The sequence below is a fragment of the Rhagoletis zephyria genome, unplaced genomic scaffold, assembly GCF_001687245.7.
Source record: "Rhagoletis zephyria isolate East Lansing unplaced genomic scaffold, Rhagoletis_zephyria_1.1 Rzeph_scaffold_00040, whole genome shotgun sequence".
NCBI classification, from domain to species: Eukaryota; Metazoa; Arthropoda; class Insecta; order Diptera; family Tephritidae; genus Rhagoletis; species Rhagoletis zephyria.
The window spans coordinates 146,297-169,220 of NW_016157124.1; the positions used below are offsets into that span (position 1 = coordinate 146,297).

Here is a 22,924-nt window from a genome sequence, read left to right on the forward strand (position 1 = left end):
TTCCACTTTGCATTCCTTTCTCCTTTCTATTTTGTATGGTTTGGCACAAATTAAAGATCTAAAAATTATACTTCTTTAATATATTTATTTAAAGATCATACCCAATTTGGCATATTGCAACTGAAAATACATAATTCATTTGCATTGCTAAATAATGTTTATTTATATATATTCGCGTAATGGTAAAAATGAAAAGCCCTTCTAGAAGGCATGCAGAGAAGCTCCTTTCTCAACCCTTCTTGGGTATACCTTTCAGAATGGCTTTACTTAAGAAGGCCTACCTGAATTATCATCTGGCATATGTACATATGATATGTAAGTTAATTTTGTGCATATTTTCGTGGTTATTTAGCTCAAACAATTTCAAATGTCACGTTTAAAAAGGTGGTAATGTAATTGGTGCTTCGCGAAAATCGAGGTTTCGCGTTTATCGAGAGTCGCGATTACTGAGGGAGGGGACACTGTACTTAGATTTATTTTTTGTTTACTTTTTGCTGAAGTGCGCATTACGTTGGCAAACTAGAATATACATATGACCCTATTATGCATGGATACTGATAGCCGATGGGCAACCATATACTAAAATTCGCATTAGGTATGGTAGTAGCCAGAGTTCAGTAGCGCAATTTTCTGTTTCCTGCTTATGTGATTTTGTTATTTGTTTATATAAGTTGTTAAACACGTTAGAGCAAAATTGCCAATTACTTCGAAATGTACATGTCAAAAAAGTAAATTCGGATGTTGTCTGAGATTAATCGCTATATATAATACAAAGTACGGCTATTAGACCAGCAACTAGCCACCAGTCGCTATACATAATAGGGCCATTATTTTATTGATATTCACAAATTTAAAAAAGTACAACAGCTTTAACATTTTACGGCTTAATTAAATACTTTCCAAATTAACAAAAAAATTGTACTTACAGCCAATTTCGCCAAAGCAATTTAAGTGAAAAATTATTTAAATTTTGTATGGAAATTGACAGAAAGTAAAAAATCATTAAATTGCTGGTGAAACCGGCTGTTAATATAAATAATCTTGGCTTTACCTCTTTAAGATTGCACAAAAAAATTAGCGGTAAAAGTAGTACATATGTACATACATATATACATATATCTAAATTGGAAAAATTATGTCTGCGTCTTGATTTGACCATTATGAGTTACTGTTAAAGCTCTATTTTATTGCATATTGGCAAGTGAGCGCAGAACCTTCGTTCACATCCATGTATCACATCCGTTCGTCTGCTCTGACACGTGCACAACACGTCATTACCTTTTTTAAGTTTTGAAAAATTTATTTTATGTTTTCTGCGCTTGTTATTATTTCTCTATATCTCCATGTAGCTAAACAGTGCAGCAATTATTTTCAATGAAAATAAAATACGAAGCAAATTAAATATAATTAAAATTTAAAACTAAAATATCCATTTGCATTCGTGTTTTTGGTTTTAGTTTTTTAGTTTTACCTTTTGTTTGCTGTATGTACATATATACTTTCTTTAATGTTTTCATTTAATTCAAACTGCTTGAAGAGTTTTGAACATAAGATGCCTAAAATTTGAATAAACTTTGTGGTGTTATTGCAGTCTTTTATATTGCTTGGCAGCTCATTATGTTCTCTTATTCCCTCATAATGTATCGAGGGCTTATATTCAGTTTTTACCAAAATAATATTCCTATAAAAAATTTAGGTCTTACTACTGGCAAATGAAAATTATTCATATTTCTTGTTTGATAGCTGTGAACCTCCCTGTTGTATCTCACGCGATCATTTAAATACTTGGCAGGTTTCCTAATTTCATGTTGTGTATAAATTTCACCATATAGAATATAACTACATAGTGGCTTGGAGTATAAAATAGTCTATTTAGTATGAATGGCATAACTTTGGGTATGTTCGTGCAACGTAATAATTTAATTTACCGCAATATTTCAACTGCAACCTTGTCGCTTCCTTGATGCTCGACTGAAATGCTGCAGTAAAAGTTTTTGTATTGCATTTGATTTGCTAGTGATAAGCGACGGATTGTTCAACTTTCGTTCCTCGAACACGTGATGGCGGCAGAGTTGCCCAAATTTTCGTGATGCTCTTGCATAAAAAGTACTGCTACCGCATTTATTGCAGCTCGAATACTTTCAGAGCTGGAGCGTTTCTGTGCATTCGTATGACATGACCAAGCCAGCGAGGCCGTTGAATTTTAATTCGCTGCACTATGTCTATATCGTTGTAAAACTCATACAGGTCATCGTTAAATCGTCTGCGGTATTCGCCATCGCCAACACACAAAGGCCTGTAAATCTTTCTCGAAAACTCCCAAGAGCCACTTCATCAGATGTTTTAATTGTGCATGTATCCGCGCCATACAACTGCACAGGCATGCTGAATAAGCAGAAAAGATAATTAGGGATAAAAGAGGGAACCGTTTTGACACAAGACAAGTTTTCCTCTCCTATAAAATTTGGGAAACCTCACATACGAGGTTTTGCATTTTCTTGATACGCGGTTTTGTGCTTTAAACGACCATATGTATATTGGGTATTAACTCCTTGATTCATCAAATGAATACATGGCTCATACATATCTATTGCAAAAAAAAGGCGCCAAAAGGTTTTTCATTAAGTGTGCCTATTCAAGTTAAGTTGGGCGTACATAGAGTCAGTTCGTAAATGCAACCCCCAGTTTTACTGCAAAGGTTTTTTTCACAGCTTAGTTCCAATTGGGCATTAAACCGTGTCTACGAATGCTGGACTTCTCCATAAATTATAGTTTAGAAATAAATTGGGCTGTTTTTTGCAGTAATGCGTTTACGAACTGGCTCATAACTCTTGTCGTGTAGGTATCTTGCTTCTAAACCGGCTGGTTGGTTGGCTGTGGTTTCATCGGAACAATCTGGTCTGGAAGCATCTCTGTCTTCATATGTATCGCAAAGTTAATTGCTAAAGCTTCTCTGTGAAATCAAAATGTTTTTTCCATAACTCAAAAAAGCGGATTTTCAGATATTTGAATATCTTGATAGAACTTCCAGCGCTAGCAGAAACCCCAAAAGACTTTAGCACTAAATTTCAAAAATTTAATTTTTTGAGTCATGACATTCTTATAGAAAATTTGCGAAATGTACATATAGTACACATATGGTAGTGTGATGTAGAAGCATTTATGAACTACCCGAACTCTTAAAACTTGCAGAAAGTTGTTTGGTTATTCGCAAGGTTTTTGCTTTATTATGGGCAATATTTATTAGTACCGCCTAATTTGTATAGTTAGATTTTCTCGCTGCTTTTTCTTTTATTTAAAGTACGGAATGAGTAAATTCGGGGATCAACGCCTCAACTCATTTTTTGTTTATGATTTTATACGATTTTGTTTTGTCGCTTCAATTTTGTTAGTATAAAATTTGATTGCTGTTCGTATCTTAAGTCTTTTGTTTTGTTTAGATTTTTTGCAGTATATCAATTGGAATTTTTTGTAAACTCTCAAATGCACACTACATAGTAGTTGGTTTTATTAATACAGCCAGATATTAAATAAATATCTTCTATTTCGTTCTATTCCTGTCTTGCTTGCTTTAGGTTTGAGCTATTTGTTTAACTAACGTCGCTAATGAAGCTATAAAAAGGCTCCTACAACATGCTAATGGACCACCATACTGTGTTAGACCCTCTTTGCAAAGCAAATTATCAGTTGAAAACTGATGCAACGATTACACCGATATCTGTTTAGTTGAATTACTAGTAAACAATTAGTATGAATACTTGCATACATACATACATATAGTAAAACATATCCAGGTGCATATTTATAGCGAAATTAATAGTATTCTTAATATTGTTGTTTGTCGTACAACTACATTTATAATAATACAAACTGAAGCATAAAATATTCTGTGGGCTATTTAAGAGTCCTTCAATATCAATATTGTAGTCAAAAAATGCTTTTGGTGTGGCGTTTTATATTTTCGACCAAGATTTTATTATGTGATTTGTTGAGATTTTGATTTGCCAAAACACTGGTTTTTCAACAAAATAACGGTACTACCAAAATTTGCTGAGAAAGTGCTTACTATACATATTATTAGAAGGGAACCCTTATCTATTTTATATAAATATATACAAATTTACTTGCAGTAACAAGCTTTTACAAAACAAATATAAAAATGTACATTTGTAATATGTAAACGCCTTTCGCAAAAAAAACCAACATAAACGCTGTAACCACATTATCATCATACACATACATACATACCCATCGTTAAATTAGTATGCAAAGGCCCTAATATTTAATGTTAAAAATCAGTACAATGCTTATCGGTTAGTATACTTTTTCTAATAGTTTCCAAACTGATTTAATCCTTTAACTTACTTTTAAAAAAGTGACATTCCGGAAAACATTATACAAAAATAAGAAAAATATAATAATTTTTGAAGCCTGAAAGTACTTTCGTACTCTGCCGAAATGTTCACGTCTGTAAACGATTTCGGAGGATAAATTTACCAATCTTCAAAAATATATAAAAAATACTTGCCATGTACTCTTTGTTTGGAAATTACCCATGTGTTTTTTTTTGTTTTTTAATTTTTTAGTAGTCACCAAAATTAAAGGTAACGTTATGAAGATGTATAAACATCAACTTTTTGAAAAAACAAGAGTTTTTGTAAATACGTATTTTGTTACTTGTTTGTTAAAGAACTGAATGAAGCCTTTATATTGATCTTGAGTTATACAAATTATTAAGATATTAATATTTTGCATGCATAACTATAGACATTCATCTGATAATATGAGAAGTGTTGCTCATTTAATAACAAAATATAATACATAAAACGCGGGAATATAGAAAATAAGTAAATATTATGTATGTATAAAGTATAACCAACATATAAAAGTGAAAATACACTATATATACATTTGTTGCTTGCATCTAAAAACATGCGTATCGATATTTTATTGCTTTTGGACGCCTGCAGAGATAATAATAAACAAAGAAACACTTAAATGAATACACTTTAATTCATTAAAAAGTAGGTATTTTCAGATATTCGGTTTAGTTATCGCACAGCGGCTTGAATATCCGCTTGCTTGTGCGTGCCATCACAGAAAGGGCGATGTTTGGTTTGCTTGCAATTGCATAGCCAATAATCACCAGTTTTTTCCACTTGAAATCGTACAGGTCTGCAACGGAAAAAATTGTATAATGTAATAATTTGGGGCCACTAAAGCTTTGGTAATTACTTACCGTAACTTTATTTTTAAGAACTCATTCTTATGCATACCATCGCAAATTGGCTGGCATTTCGATTTTCCACATAGACACCAGCTATAAATTTTATCTAAAGGAGAGTTGAAAAAGGTATACATAGGAGTATAGTATTATTTACAAATGATTTGATTCACCTACTCGCTTCTAAATGAATTTTGAATGGCTTCTTGTCAAAGATAGCACCATTCTCTGCTTGCAGATGGGATGTTTGACTATCTTCGAGTAAGTTTTTGGGTATCGTTTTAACCTCAGTGTTTGTTGATGGATTAGAAGACTTGGAAGATGAATACATCCGTTGCTGAAAAGAAAACAAATCAACGCGCAAGGTTAGTTGACAGTATGGTGATTGTGCCATGAATGATCGAATATATTATTTGATTAAAATGGAATGCGTTTATCTTATATTCCTCTTGAAAAATAGGTTAGTTTTAAGAAGCCCACCGCAGGGTTGAGTGCTGGTTTCGTGTGTTTTTGAGCAGTTAAGGTGTAGTGTCAGCTATAGGAAGCTTACCAGTAAAACTTGCCGTATCCGCGCACATCTTATTAAAATCGACATTTTGTAATTAAAAATATATTTACAAGGTTTTTCCTTTCTTTTAATCTACAATTGGCTCGTTTTATAATCTATTGACTATTCTCCTATTTTGACAGTACACAAATGTTTTTCAGTGTTGCCAAGAGTTTTTTATAATCTAACCAGAGAACTTTTTAGAGGTGATAAACTTTTTCGGAGTTTTCGAATACATATGAGGTCTCTTCGAAGAAATCACTAAAAGTGCAGTGCATAACAATTAGTGCGTTCCAGAACGTCTATGATTTGCAGGTTTTGTAGGATTTAGACCAAAGTCGTTCCCGAACGCCACGTCCACAGCTGTTCCTGTAAAACCTGCAAATCGTGAAGTATGGGAACAGGCTATAATATCATGTTCTGACCGACAACGAAAACACTTTGAAAACGTGTTTTGGGATTGTGGGCTGAAGGCTGTTTACACCGGCTGTTAGTGTTTTCGTTGACATTTCTTACAACCTCTGATTACAGTTTTGCTACACAAAAACAAAACCAAAATGCTTTTCCCTCATTTTCTTTTCATTAGCAACCTGTTACTTTCATTCTTATTTTACTTTTGCCAGCCAATTAACAATAAATCCGAAATGGCGTATTAAAGATTACAAAATATGACTTCCACTTCGATAAACAATCGAAAAAACTAGTGAAGACACCGATTGGAATGAGTGGAACGTGAGTTTTCAAGTAGTTTTCAGCGAAAACTGGTTTTCGTTTGACAGATTTTACATGGACGAAAACACAAGTTTTAAGTCGAAAACCAGTTTTAGCAACGAAAACATGTTTTCGATGTCGGTCAGAACATGGTATAACTATCTCCACAATTAGCGCAAGAAAAGGCTCATGGTGAAACGTATACAGAAGGCGCTCATTGTGATACCGCTCTCTCTTGGAAATTTTGACAGAAGTGTGACGTCATAGCAGATTTTGTTTATTGTCTGTGTAATATACATATACAAAAATATACATACTGACAGATCTCTCTCAGCCACCGGAAAATTTGCTATGACGTCACGTTACTCTTCCGAATTTTACATTAACCAGCGCAATCTTGTATTCTATCGGTCTTGAGAAAAGGTTTAAGTTTAGTGCAAGAAAAAACCTCATCAAAGGTTTTTTTTTACACTACGGTACCTACTCTGTTGCACTATACGAGTGGACCTGTGGAAAAATAAACAAACACCCCTATTGCGGGTGTCGACTGGCAGTAGATAAACGACTATTAAGCGATTATCGATTATCGATGCTATTGTGAGTGTCGCTTAAACTATGTTCACATATCAATATTATCTCAATCAAAGCTCGTTTTTTAATCACCACGTTTACACAGGCAAATCTCAGATTATTAGCCGTCAAATTTGTTGTGCTTGTTATTCTCACATCTCAAGGAAAAGTTATGTTTCTTCTCTGTGCCACCGTGATCACGTTTTTCTGCTATAATAAGCAATATAAATATATTTTAACTTAACATTTTATTAAAAATGCCTTTACAAACCTCTTTTATTTGCTAGCGTACATTTTTGTTTACTTTTACATTTGGCGTTTCTCTTCTCTTTCGCAAAAACAATCGATAAAACTAGGATGGACACCGAAAAGTTATCGGTTAAATCTGAGATTATTTTATAATTACAGATTAACAAGGGACGAATTTTATATGGCTAATCTCTTGTTATAATTACAGATTAGGGTGTTAAGCTCGAAAATGAGGATAATCTACTTATATGTGAACCTAGTATTAGTCGCTCAATCAGCGACTGTGAAACTTTTTAATCGCACATCCTTCTATTACTGTTTTTTAGTCGTTGGAGTTTGCGTTTATAAAATATCGATAAGAAAGTGGTACTATAATGGATAAAAAGTAAGTCAATTGAATTGGAAGTTGTTAAAAATTGTGAAATATACATATGTATGTACATATGTGTCTGAATTACAGATAAAAAATTGTAAGCAACAAAAGGCAACTTGCGCGGTTGGTCGAGCTGATGCAGGAGAGTGAGGACATAGGCAAAGGAATTTCCGTAAAGAGCACGGGAGGAAGCTCCGCTTCTTTTGTGAAAGATATACAATATTTCTTGTGCATATAATTCCGGCTACGCCATCCACAGTGTTTTTGCGCAGAACCAACATCAAAGTTTACAAAAAACTGCATAATTTATTAATTAACTAATGCTCGGAAACTTGAAATCTTTATGTTAAATTAAAGTTTAATTCTTTCACTACACTTGTATGTTAAAGTTTTAAAAGGCGGGTCACGCGTTTGGACAAATACTCAACATCATTGTACAAATAACTAAACGGTAACGTATTTCTTAAACTTCCATAAAATTTATTAATGAGGAAAACAGCTTTTCCTGCAAATCCTGTAAAACCTAAAATCCTTGAAGCATCGGGAACGCAACTTCTATTCATAAAATTCACATATGTATATACACTTCATCTTCCAACTCCATGGGATCCGACGAATCTCGCAATTCCCTCCTTGCTTTAGCCAACTCTACTAATCTATTAGCTTCCACATCATCTTCCTCATCACTAAACCATATTTCAACTGTGTCCATTTTTTAAATTTTATAATAAAAGCAATTATTTTAAAAATGATGTAAATGAAACATTAAAGAAACAAATGTAAACAAACAAACAGCTGTTTACAATTCCGCAACCATTCACAATAGTACAAATTTTTATCGATCAAGTTACACAATAGCAAAATAAAAGATGATCGACTCGATCGACAAATTTCTATTCTACTGCCAGTCGACACTCGCAATAGGGGCCAAAACTTTTTCTCGAAGAAATCTGTTTTAAGAGAGAATTCTATAGATTTCGATTCTTTGCCTAAAAAATTTAAAAAAAATTTTGCGCCCAATGCTACCACCTTTTTGCTTTTCATTAACTTCACTTTACACTCTGGCAACGTTCCAAACGGTCAAACTCAGCTGATTATGACACCGGAATACCAAAACAAGAATCCAATCAGCCGGTTGCGCCGGATGCGGCGAATTGGCAGATAGAGAGAATTTTATTTTTAAACAAAATTGTTGTGCTCGCACTGTGCCCAATAACGATCGTGCATTTGTTTCTATAGCATGGGGAGCATTACCGGTCCAGTGGATAACTAGCCGTGTTGGGGCTGTGTTGTTGAGTGGAAAACGCGGCGGTTTCGTTCGTTAAAAGTATTTATTAATATTTTATTTTAGAACGTCCGACCGAAATTTTCAATTCAAGTGTTAAGCGCTAAAATATAGTAGAAAATATAAGAAAACTAACTAAATTAACTTATTTTTATAGTTTTATATATGAAAATAAGTAAAAGTGCAGAAGAAAAGTGAAAGAATTGATAGAACAGGTAAGGGTCTCGAAAAGGGTGCGGTGAAATATGTCGGGTGACGTGCAACCGCGCAAGCGAAAGGATAAGAAAAAGAGACGTGGTGAGTTTACACTGCAAACCAACAATAAATTATTAAAGTACATGTCTGTCAATGTATGTATGAATACATACATACATACATATGTACGTATGGATATGTATAAATAAATGTAGTTATTTGTATAACTTTTTTTTGTTAAAGAGTGGTAAAGCGAAAATTTCTAGTGCTTTATGTTGTAAAGACAGTTATGTGCATTTACTTATGGCTGTACGAGTAGCTCTATATTTTCAAAAATTTTTTGGCGAAACGCATGATTTTCACACAGTGTTTGTGGTTGTATAATGTAAATTAGAATAAACACATACTTTATTCTTATTACATAGTACATATATATGTATATACATACATAAGTAGCTGCCATAAGAAAAACCTTTGGATATGTCATATGCAATATCTATTGTATAAGAGTAAAATCACATTTTTCAAATTCGGGTGTGTGTATGTTTTCATGCGTTAGTGTAAAAACTTGACCTTTTTTCTTCCTGATACATCTGTAGATACATATATATATGTAGTATTCTTTTATAATAATTTATTATTTAAACAGGAGCGGGTTTTAAAAATTATAAATCGTAAAAAAAAAATATTTTGTGGAGCATTGTTGCTGTTGTTTTCCTTAATAAAGAAAGGCCCTAGCTCACATTTTTGTTCCTTCAAACATAGTCTGAAAATTTAGCAAAAAGCAAAGTTATAAAGTTGCGAATTTTTGTCGAAGTGCTGTTTCTTATTAAACATTATATTTTAGCTAACGATAAATTATATGAAATAAATTTAAATAAGTATAATAAAAAAAGTCATGCAATTTAAAGTAAATATAAAGGTGAAAGGAAAAATCTAAATATATAATTAAAAAAAAAACTAAAATCGAATGAACTTGGTGTGAAATGTTTTAAAGGGTTTCCAAATTTCTAGCATCTTTAAAATTTCAACATGGAAATAAATAAAGTTCTTATTATGCATGCGAAATAGCATTGTTCTCTTGTGCATTATTTTCCACAACTTTTTTTGTACAAGCACATGTGCATAAATTTACACATCGTAGTAAATTTGTATACACACAAATGCACATATATATATTTACAGTAAATTATGCACGAAATGATACACAGTATCAAAAGCCAATGATTTCGAATTTATTTGGTATACACATTATTAGCAATTCTAATTTTTTAACTTATTCAAGCGGAGTAATATATTCGAGGTACAGTGAAACCTCCCATAATCGGACACTCACGATTCCATAGGTTTTGTCTATGCATAGGAGGTGTAAAGAAAATTTAACCACAAAACTGAAAGTAAACTTTGACAATTTTATTTTTGAAAAACAAGTCAAATAGGTTAAATAAACAATTGGGTATTATTTTTGGAAGTCTTCTGAAAAGAAATAGAGTTTTCCGCTCGAAAACTATTGATTTTCAATAATTCTATACCATTTTTACGAAATTTTTTTTCCCATACATCAAAATAAATAAATAAATAAATATTTTAAAATCGACTTTACTTATTTTGACCACCCTAATGTACATACATATGTATGTATGCAGATTTCGACAGTTTGGTTTAGTTATTTTATTTTACTTTCAATCAACGATTTGTGTTGTCCGCTTATAAGGGTCTCCTGTCCATTTATAAGATGCTTTTTTGTCGTGCTTTTTATTTTTGTTCAGATACATTTTTTATTTGCCCATTTCTAAGAGGTCTGCGTTCGCAAACGAACGGAATGAAACCAGAAAACTCAAAAAATATATGTTCGTTTTAAAGCTTATCAAGGCAGTACGCAGTTCTTAAGTAATTTGCTACGTTTTCTGTGTTGTGAGGGAGGCAACAAGCTGTAAAATATCAGAGGTACATTTTTTTGGACACACACACACACACACACACGAAATAATGACAATTTTTGGCTTTACCGTTTTTTTAAGCTTTAGCGGGAAACTGTAATAAAGGTACATTCACCCGTACCTTCTTATTTGCATTTACAAACATACATATATATGCGTATGAACAAACATATAGCCATTATCAATGAAAAGGTTCTTGTTTGGCAGTTTTTAAATTTTATAGTTGAAGTATAACTACGGCGACTAGATTTCTGTCGACAAAAATCGAGACATTTCTAAAGCATCGAATCCGAACATACAATTTTGTTTTTAGAATAAAAATACAACATCTTTTAATTCACTTTTATTTAAGACAAAACAAAGAGAAAAAAACTTGACAAATGGTCGCAAAAATGCATACACACAATATACATAATATCTACAGCTTATGTTTTTCATATCCATGCAGTTTTTGAGGGAATTATGCCCAGTTGCACCAATTAATTTAAAATTTATCAGCCTGTTAAAATCAAAAATTACTTAATTTTGTTCGGAAAATTTGTCGTTTTAAATTTTAAAAGTCTGATAAATTTTAAAATCGATTGGTGAAACTTAGGGTTTAGTATTATTTTTTAAAATTTCCATAGCGCTGCGTTTCACCAGATTCATTAAGTACAAATTATGCTTATACATACGTCCCGATTTTCAAAAAATATTCAGCGAGACAATTTTCTCAAAATTGGTACTGTCCCGCCAAAATCGGTACGAATGATCACCGTAAGTATGAGCACTTTAGGCGCGGGCGTTTATCGCATTAATGATGACGATAAGTACCGAAATAAGGGACGTCAGTGATTAATACATCGATGTATTTCTTTGATTCGATGCATTGAAATGTACATCCATAATTTTCGATACATCGGATGGCATACATCGAAGCATCGAATAGCATGGGCTTTTTCAGATATTATTACACAACAAAGCTTTTTAGGAAAATTGTGGAATTGTGTGTGAGCTAATTTCGTTTCTAACGGACTATTGAATCAAGTCAAAAACTTTTTCGTAAAACTATAGAAATCATAAAAATTTTAATTTTTAAGTCAACATTAATTCTCCCCTGATTTTCAAGTTTTTTTAGAAAAACTTTTGATTGCAAGACTGTTGTCCATTTCATTCGATATTATGATTTCTAGATACATACATACATATGTATGTGTAGCTTAAAGAGTAATTTAATTTTGTATGGAGGAAATGTGGGGGATGATCATTAAAAAGGCTTCATTTGTGAACCTTACAGTAAATTTAACGAAAGTAATTTAAGTGAAAAATGATTTAAATTTTTTGAATTTTATACGGAAATCGACAGAAAAAAAAATAATTTTCCATTTAAGTTGCTGGCGAAACCGGCATTTAATCTATTTCAATAAGATGGATAATAAATCTGTAATCAAGAGTTTTTCTAAAAAAAAAATGTTTGGTCAAACTCACTTCTCTCGATGCATCGGTGTTTTTCCGACAACCCTACCACAAATTAGTTTAACTTGACGTATGATATCAATAAGCACATCAAACGAACAAGAAATACCACGTGAAAATAAAAGCGAAAATGATTGCACGATAAGTTCAAGTTCAGGTTGTTAACAGTCGTACCCATTATTGTCCCATTTGAAACGTGTGCAACTGTATCTAGTATGTATGTAGTTATGATTACCTTGCAGGTCTGCCTCGCTTTAATTCTCATGAGCGAATTCCCTCCATTTTTCAGCATTCCTAAACTTTGCATGTGATTTATTGTTCTCTAAACATAACATATCTTTATTTATTTTTTTTTATTAATCAGCTTAATTTTTTTTTCCTTTATTCTAAGTGAATATGCATAAATACATCTGTATGTGTTTACTTGTCTGTACAGTACCTACTCGTATATAAGAGCACTCGCGTTGGTATGTAAATCTTCTTGTACATATGTATGTATGTATGTTTTCATGACGACGGCGAACTTTGCGTGCTATTTTTCAGAGATTTGCGCTGAAATTTATTTAAGGAAACCTACAAATATTTGCAATGAAAAGAAAATCATATGTGTCTTCAAAATATTCTCACGCCTAGATAGCATTTTACATATTTAGTTATTTATGTATGTATGTACAGCTGTACATTGTGTTTATAAAAATATAGCTTCATACGTACGCCGTCCACTTAAGAACTGTCCCGTGAGCAGAGTTGCCAGACGTGAAGATTTATCTTCAAAATGAAGATATTTTTCATAAATAATCAAAAAAATCTTCACATGAAGATATTTGCAACAAAATAAAACTACACAAAAAATCTTCTCAGTGAAGATATCTGGCAGCACTTGGAAAATTTTTTTTTCTCAAATACTTACTTAAAAAGGTACGGCCATGAATGCAAGGATATATATTTAAATGAGAACAAAGACTTATTAAAATACTTGAAAAGCGCAATTTACAAGACTTAAATTAAAAAGTATTTATTAGTTTATATATCATAGCTGTATATTTTTGCAGTTATCTGCAATTTTTTGTTAATTCCAATTTTTAAATAATACATATGTAAATATAAAAATACAAGTAAAAATACTGTTTTGTGAACTAGTCAAGTAAGGCTGTTATGAATTCAAGAACTTGTTATATATATATTTTTTTTAATAAAATGTGTTATGGTTTTGTATAATAAATGAAATTTAATAAATTTGTTATAAAATCTTCAATGAAGATATTTCTAGAGAAAAAAGATTTTGTTCCAGTTTCAGTAACCTTTTTATGGTGTCTTGAAGTTTTTATCGTCACTTGGAAGATTTTTAACAAAATTTTCTGGCAACACTGCCCGTGAGTCGCACAAGTTGTTGATCTCGGCAAACATGCTTTTATCTTTTCTCTATTTATCTCATTTTTATCGCACGCGTAACCGCCCTCTTTTCTCAGACATATGTACATATGTATGTATGTACTATGTTTGAACTTATTTCTGATCTTCAGGCCAAATACATACCTAATTTTTTGTTGTAGAATGAACCATATTTTTATACAAATTCGGCGGAAAAATATTAGAATAAAAATTGTTGCATATATTGTGAAAAATTCGCTGTGCCAATACTTTGTTCCGGCAGTGTATGTATGTATGTATATTAGAAATATACTAACATAAATTTTGTTCGCCTTTGTTCGGCGACGGTAAAACCAAGAACACCACTGGGAAAATATGTCTGTAGATGAGGAGAGTTTTTATGGTTTCAAAATTGGTTGCAAATTAAGGCCAAAATCGTCGTTTAAATATTTCCGTATTTGTCTATAGTTGTTTTGGCAACCTGTTCCATTTGAGTTGTATTCACATTTTTTATTCGTATTGAAAATTAAACTTTGTAATAAAGATAAATGCGAGGATGAAGAGAGAAATGAAAACTATCCATAGAAAAGAGCGAAGACAAAATTGAAGATAAAGATGAAAATGAAAACAACGAGAAATACATAAGAATTAGCGTAACTGGAAGTGCAAGAAAATTTATTGAAAATTTTCAGTCATAAAAAATTTAGTTATCAAAAAAGTTATCCAGTTATCGAAATTTATCGAATCATCGAAGTTATCCATGTCTATTGAGTTATCGGAACGTATCGAATTATTCAAATTGATCAATGTGCTGCCAAAACGGATAGTTATCGGATTATCGAAATTTGCCAAGTTAATGAAATTCATCAAGTGATCGATGTTTATTGAATTATTATTATTTTTGTGGTTAACGAAATTTATCGAGTTTTCGTAATGCATCGAGTTGATATTTTTTGATTTACTGATATTTGTCGATATATCGAATCGAAGTTTTTGTAGTTTTCAAAATATATCGAGTTATTAAATTTGAAGGTCATATAAATTTATCGAGTTATCACGGCGTAGACGTAGCTTCTCTCTCTTTCTATCAACAGCAAACTTGGTATGTTTCTACGTACTTCTACGATACCTACCTACCTACCACTTCATAATTGAAGTTATTATATTTGTCTTAAACGAAACGTTCTTTTCAAATCCTCCTTGTCTTCCTTTGTACATATTCATGTATCGCATATGATTTAAAGTTTATTTATACCTAAATATTACATACATACGCTTCATTTGCAACAACATTTCTTAAGGCTATTTATACCTTTCTTTGCTTTTGTTTGTTTGCTACGATAAGTTAAGAACAAAGCCTAAGAAATAACGGAATAAATATTTATATTTTCCCTGAGATATGTATGTGTGTATGTATGTAGATAAGTAGAAGTCATTAAGAGTTGCCAGAACGAGTCAAATTCAAAGTGCTTTGTATTTGGAACTTTTATTTGATTCAATTCAAATTACTATATGTAGGCATATCAAATGCGCAGGTGTTCTCTTCAGAATCTTGGTGCATGTTGTTCTATTAATTGAAACTTGTCGCAACTCAAAATTTGGCATTTTTAGAGATTATGCGCTTAAAACGTGCACACCTTTTACCTTTCAGCAAAATCTGGAGCAAATTTTTGTTATAATTTGTAAAAAAAACCTGAAGTAAAGTCGCCCTTGCCCATATGATTGCCATGTGCTAAGAAATAGATTTTCGCATTTTCTGACAAACGTATTATTTTGAGTTGTGACTCTTTTGAAGACGGTGTGCGATATGTATGTAGTTTAAAGCGTTGCTATTTATTATCCGCCTGTAGTTAGAAATATGTACATACATATGTAGACGAATTGCATACTTTCCCAGCCAGCAAGAAAACGTTCCTACATTTTACGAACATTATATTTTACGAAAGGCTAAAAAAAATTGAATAGAAGGATGCTTGTAGTAATTTGTCAGCACAAGAAAAAGTTTTCATTCTGTTGGAAATGTTTCTTGAACCGCACTATTTTATAATACATATTTATAATATATTCACATACGAATGCTTTTTCGATCCATTTACGACTGTTCGTAGGCGCTCCATAATTTCAAGCAAAAAAGTACTCGAAAACGAATCGTAAGTGGCGTTCATAAAGGACTTTTTAACCGGTTTATCTTCGAGAAAATATCCAGTTACGAGCTCGTCAAGAAAGGTGAAGGTAGCCAAAATCTTTAAAATTTTACTTTTATTTACTAAAATTCAATGTGACACAAAACTCCATACTCAGTATTTTTAAAAAGCGTAATAGGGGAGTGCAAAATTTTAATGAAAATTTGGACAAAGTTTGAAATTCCACTTTTTGTTACAGTATTACCCATAATTTTATATGGAGCTAATTTTATATGGAGATTTTTTAGGCAAACCGTAGGTCGATATTAGGGTGATTGATTCGGTTTTTCCAAACCGGTTACCATCGGTTTTTTTGGCTATATAGAGGCGGTTTTTTTTTTGAAATCTTGATTATAAACCGGATTTTTATATCGAACAAACCGGTTTTTTTCATTTCGTACAAAATTTTACCTCTCAATAAAAATTTCGAGTTTTTTAAAGTTTTTTCAACTATTTTTCCAGTTAGGGGAAAGCGGAATGCTCGGCGCTTACACGGTTTCTAGGTGTTTGGCCGAGCTTCTCTTCCAATTCGTGTTTCTGCTTCTTAATGTTGTGACACAAATGGAGAGATCTACACTTTTACTGCACCTCCGAAGAAGCTTTTTTATAGCTGAAGTACACTCGGAGGTTTACCATTGTCTTCCGAGGGGCAACCGCTATTTGAAAAATAATTTTATGATGTTGCTGATACCAGAAATTGAACTATGGACCTCCCGAGTAGTAGTAGGCACATCAAAGTTTGCAGTCTGAAGCGAAGCCGAAGATGAAAAACAATGCATATGAAAGTGATCACAGTGCAAGCGAAGACTAAGATGAAGATGTTGTTGTTTATTCAATTGTTTGCGAAATGCGTTTTTCAAGTAATGGCAAAATTTTGGACAAAATGTAGTTATTGACATTCTTGTATTTTCGAAAAATATGTGTCCGTCTTGCGGCTTCTTATTTATATTTTTTTATTTTATCTGTAGATTTATATTTATATTTTATATTTATTTTTTTTTTTTAATTTTATCTGCAAAAAAGTTAAAATAGGACTAAATGTGAATTTTTCCGTTTTTTTTACCTGTTTTACTTTTGATCTAAAAAACATTCAACTTATTTTGCTTCGCTCAAAATCGGGAACCGGTTTTTTTTCAAGTTGCAACTTTTCGAATAACTCAAAAATCGGGTTTAGAAAAAAGACCGCATGAATAAAGGCTGCGGTTTAATTTCACTTTTTAAAATAAATTAAGTATGACCGCGCGGCTCAATTTCATTTATGGATTGCGGTCTTCATACACGCGGTCATAACTAATGGAGCCGCATCAATTTAGAAAACATCGATTCGCAAATTTTTTGGGGCCGATTGACAGATCAAATCGCAACTAAAAAATTGAATCGGAAGGACTCCATTAATCGATCTTCGATTTAAAAATGGCATCTCTAAGTCAGATGTTTATTCCAATATTTTTTATCTGCTTGGAGTCATTTTTATTTTCCGTTTTTAGCCAACCGAGCGCGTTACACAGCTACACATTTAATACTCGCATGTAGCAGAGTTCTGCATTTTTTTTTAAGATAACCCATATTTGTATAACACCTTCAAAAGCCCGATCGCAAAGTTAAAATTATATTGCTAATGACTTGCTTTTGATTGTACTTGATTGGCAACTTGGCTACCCACAAGCCAATGAGTTCTTCCGTTCGACTATCTATCGCCGTATTTATAAGAGTATTTATCTATGTATGTATGTATATATATTAGGGCGGGTCAATTTGTATGAAAGATTTTTCGACTATGCACGTATATCACAGAGGGATTCTACGTGTAATTCTAAGCAAATTTGCCGAAGAAGCCATGGGTAGCATGTTTTTATACAAAATTTAAGCACTTCTTTACGAAACGACAGCAAAATGATAAGAAACCTATTTTCGCAATTGGGCAAACTCCTAATTGATTTTAGACCTATGGTATCTTCGACAAATTTTCTTAGAATTACAAGTAGAATCCTCCTATGCCATACGCGCATAGTAAAAAAAAAAATGACCGCCCTAATGTATACATATGTAAATGTCTTAAATGGGCGTTTCCAGCAGAAGGTCTCCCTCGAAAAAATAAAGTCATATATATAACTTATTTATGGGCGAATGGGCTGCTTTTTATAATATATATGGGCTATGTAAGCAGATTTTTTTTTTATTCTCGCTAAGTTGCGCCAGGCGCAAGATATTTTGAAAATCGATATTTACGCTCCGATTTGTTTCAAATTTGGCATACATATGTAGTAGTAGGGCATAGATTTGCAAAAAATGGTCTCGTTCGGTGGCACTGAAGTTAAAAAAAAAAAAAAAAAAACATATTCGACATAAAATTCCTGTTTTATTTGCTTTAAACATTCGTTTACAAATAAAGGTTTGTTTGTTCCACAAGCTACTCGAAATAGTGAAAAAGGCTAAAGAAGGCACTAAAAAAGGCAAAAACTTAAAAATAATTCCAATATAGAATTGCTCGCTGATTCCGAAAATCGAGTTATTTTTTTATTCTATGGTTAAGTTTTCGAGATATTTCCAGGAGTACATTGCGTATGAGTAATATTATTTTCTGCAAATTTTTCATACAAAAAATCTTTGCGCAATTTCATATGACCACTTATTACTTCTTTATTTATCCATCGATTTTCTTCATTATCACCTTGATTTTTTTTTGTAATAGAACAGGCTTTAACACAGCTTTGAATATACTAAACGTGCGCTCGGCGTAAGTTGATACCATTAAAACGTGTGTGTGGAACGTTTGAAAGGTTTATATTATCAGGAATAAGGGCTATAATCACTTTTTTAATGGAACAATAGGCAAAAAAAGCAACATCAAATGTATATGGAATCAGAAAAAGCTAAATCGAATATAACTATACTCTATCTCTTTAGCAGAAAAAAGGCAATTTCCATAAAATCCGTTTCCTGCTCATTACCTATGTCACTTCGATTGGAAGTGCCCATATGTGTACATATCTATACGTACGTACTTATGTATGTTTTTATATACATATGTATGTATGTAGGTACACACATACATCTTCCACAATTTTTGTGCTCTATGGATTGGCGCTATTATTGTGGCTGATTGCACCGCCAGGTAGTGTAAGCTTGTATGAATATACATAAGTATGCATTTAGAACGTATGTTTGTTTGTGTGATATGTATGTAAATATACATATGGGGGGGGGTCATTCACAGCGAAGTTGTGGGCGACGGAATCACACGTTGGCACTCGTATAACTGGAAGTTAAAAAAACAATCACAAGTAACGCACATTTTTATTTATATACATACATATTTACAGGGCCGGATTAAGAATGTGTGCGCCCTGGGCCCGGATACTTGCGGGGCCTCTTTTTGTGTTAATAATTACTCATAATAAAAAATAAAGTAATGGATACTTTCACCTTCATTCAGGTTTACAGCATTTAGTACTCGGGAATAAAATGGTATTACTGGAACGACTGTATTCGAGACTTTTGTGCTGCGAATACTGCTACGATATCATCAATGTTTCACTCCTTTGACGCATTCGAAACCCGGCGTTTAGTGTTTTGAAGGCGCTAAAGAAGCGGCAGGAAAGTAATAAATTCAAAGAAAAAATGTTTGGTGTGAAAACCTAGTAGAAAACGTAACAATACTATTTTATATGATATGGACACGCCGAGTATAAAAATATGACAAACAAGGTAGGTGAATAATTGTACATCGGAATTTGATGTGAAAAATTCGCGCAAGTGTGCGTAAGTTTGCGGTTTCGAAATTATTAGCCGAATTCGCAACGATAGATTTGCACGATTGATTTGTACAAGACGGTTATATTTGTGTTACGGAACTCTTTTAGCGAATACTACAATCAATTGTAATAGCAGTAAACACAGTAGGGGTCTTCACACCGAGCATGGTGACGAGGGGTTCGGTAATTTTTCCCCCACGTTTTTTGTTTATATAAAAGTATTGTATTGTCGGTGATCCTATTACCGAAAAATTTCGCGAGATCTCAGATTTCAGTTCAGTGGTAGTGTAGTACTTATAAGACGATCGCAACTATTTTACATTTCAGTTATGTACATATGCGCATATATTTACTTGTGGATCACCCCTCGGATGTGTTTTGGTATATACATAAATATGTATGTACATTAGAATGCTTCACCAAAAAAATTTGCGGGTTTCCGCCGGGATTACAAAATTTATTATATTTTAACACTTCCACCAAAATATTTTTCGCAAAAATATTAAAATTTGCGCGAGCTGGACTGGTTTGAAAATACCTCTAAAAATGGAGTTTTTCATGAATAAAAACACTTTCTTAAAGATTTTTTTTGAAAAAAATCCCCTCAAATGACAAAACGGTTTAAGCTTAAAAAATCTACATAACAATATTTAAAAATCTTTTCAACGGGATCGTAATAATGAGATTTTTGATGCTGTTTTTTTTAACCTTTTTCAGAGATTGATTTACGAAAAACTGAATAACTGGGCCAAAAATATTCTGATTTAGACTTGTCGGGTCTCAGTATCCCATTTTTTTTGTTCCGAATACCAACACATCTTAATTCAACTTGGAATAACGCCCGTTCATCCTAACTTTCATTATTTGAATAAGTTTATCAGCAGAGATATAAAACGGAAAAATACCTTTCCAATGATACCTCACAAGTCTAAATCGGAATAGTTTAAGTTCAGTTATGCAAGTTTTTCTTATACCAATCTTTGAAAAAAGTTAAAAAACAGCATCAAAAATCCATTATTACGATTCCGTTGAAATTTTTTTATATTTTTATAAAATTTTTTTAAGCTTAACCGTTTTGTCATTTTATTTTTATAATTCCAATGGAAACACAGTACCGAGTGTTTTTTTTTTTTGTATGGGGAGTGATGCAGTCTAATGTACATACATATTTATCAGTTGGCAATTGTCCATTAAAATTGGACGTGTATGATTTTCACTTCGTATTTTTGGCATTGCTATTGAGTTGTCTTTTTTGATTTTGTGCATTGTTTTCAAAGTTTTCTCTTGACTTTTATTTTGTCCATTCCGTTTTTTTTTCACTTACAATTGTTTTTATTACTGTCAGTCTGTCTGTCGGTTTTCTTTGTTTACGTCGCTTCTACGTCGTCATTCAATTTTATTTTTAGCTACATTTGTGCTAGTACGCATTTCACACGCTTCCTTAATTAATTACATACATAGATACGTGTGTACAAACGTACATATAAATACCGTTTAGCGCAAAAGTTTGCGCTTGCCTTGCTGCTTTGAGGTTATTGAATTGTTTTTTTGTTTGCCTATATATAGTATAAATTTTAATAGTAGTATACATACTATATTTACAAACTACATAGGTAATAAAAAATGACAAACAGATGTATGGAAATATGTATGTGCATTAGGGCGGTCCAAAATAAGCTAATTCGGAATTTTAATGCTCTTACCCCCTACCATTTTCTATATCGAAAATATATACCCCTATTTTTATTATTTTGAAATCAACAATTGGGTATTGTTATGGAAAGTCTTTTGCAGATAAACAAAGTTTTCCGATCAAAAAATACAGATTTTAAAGAGTTCTATGCCATTTCAACGAAAAATTGTTTTTTTCCCATACATATAAAATACATGCAAAAATTTTTAGCGCTTTGAGCAACCTCTAAATATTTTTTGGATTTCAAAATAAATTTTTTTTTTCGGTATAGAACAATCATAGAGGGTGAGAGCATTAAAATTCCGACTTTACTTGTTTTAGACTACCCTACTGACTATGCTGCGCGAGAAACCTCACTTAACAGCCATACAGGCGCCCTGGGTGTTTAAAAACACTTATGTGGACTGGATGGCTTGCATAGGGTTAAGAGCCCATTTGACGAAAACTCTCACTTAAAAGATACAAGATTTGGTTGCTGCAAAGATGACTTTTCTCCATGGAATTTAGGGGGCATTCAATATGCTCAGGTGCGAGTTTAGCTTGCCGCGGTAGCCACAGCGAAGTTGGACTGTTATGATGCGAGTCTCCCGAGACAGACGAAACTCTATCTCGTCCACGTCAGGTCAACCACCTTGTTCCCAAAACGGCATTCACAGGTGGAGTATATGTCAATACTGATTCCCTGTGAATGCCACTCAGGGCCTGTCGGTAAGCTGACGGGTCCAGAGGTTGCTTTATGAACGTCTGGAATTCACCCATCAGTTCGTATAGACGCCTTCTGACAAGGGTACCGCTGCAAGCAGGTGTCTGTTCGGGTACCCACGTCTGTGACACCCTACCAAGAATTGCTTGCAGAGCATTGTGTTATGTTCCCTGGTGTTGTGGCGACATCAGAATGCATCCGGTGGCTGTTCGGAGTGCGGTATTTCGGCAGGTCTGCAGCTTCGTCCACTGCATCCTACCAGTCACCGGCGACCACACCGGCGCTTCATAGTTTAGAACCGGCCAGCCAATTGCCTAGTATGTTGTCAGCAAAGTTTCTTTGTTTTTGCCCAAGTTGCTGCCGGCTATCGACTTGAGGACCTTGTTGCAGCTCTTCATCCTATTGTATGCTCCGAGAAGGGGAGCAGACTATCGAAGGTAACTCCGAGAAGTTTTGGGTTGTTCACCTTTGGAATTTGTACGCCATCGTGAATGTTCAGCTGTAGTTTGACCTCCTTCGTCCAGGTGGTAAAAATGATTGCCGAGGATTTCGTAGGGGATAGGGCTAGGCTCCTTGCATTAAATAGAATCAGTCAATTCCATTCCCGGACGCCATTATGGAGCAATCGTCTGCATATGAGGCAATGGAGACTCCCTGATGGTTGAGGGCG

General features: G+C 33.1%; 2 protein-coding genes across 6 annotated transcripts in view; one reads left to right on the forward strand and one right to left on the reverse strand.

The window, feature by feature from the left end:
- Positions 1-4,563: 4,563 nt before the first annotated feature.
- On the reverse strand, positions 4,564-5,938 carry LOC108366537 (CDGSH iron-sulfur domain-containing protein 3, mitochondrial). Of its 2 annotated transcripts, none has more exons than XM_017620970.1 (4): positions 5,775-5,938; positions 5,402-5,561; positions 5,240-5,333; positions 4,564-5,175 (listed from the first exon to the last, which is right to left on the reverse strand). In XM_017620970.1, exons 1-4 carry the CDS (start codon positions 5,817-5,819, stop codon positions 5,052-5,054), a joined length of 423 nt encoding a protein of 140 aa, XP_017476459.1. In that variant the 5' UTR covers positions 5,820-5,938; the 3' UTR covers positions 4,564-5,051. The 2 variants fall into 2 exon arrangements, with proteins under 2 accessions (XP_017476459.1, XP_017476466.1); XM_017620977.1 differs by lacking the exon at positions 5,775-5,938 and adding an exon at positions 5,633-5,721.
- Positions 5,939-8,801: 2,863 nt separating this feature from the next.
- The window catches only part of Asph (Aspartyl beta-hydroxylase), a 31,924-nt gene continuing 17,801 nt past the window's right edge, over positions 8,802-22,924 (forward strand). For 3 of the 4 annotated variants that reach the window (XM_017620988.1, XM_017620994.1, XM_017621002.1), the window contains exon 1: positions 8,804-9,256. In XM_017620988.1, coding sequence (XP_017476477.1) covers positions 9,205-9,256 — 52 coding nt within the window. In that variant the 5' untranslated portion in view covers positions 8,804-9,204. Of the gene's footprint in view, positions 9,257-22,924 lie in introns of all 4 variants that reach the window. The other variant, XM_017621008.1, reaches the window with a different exon arrangement.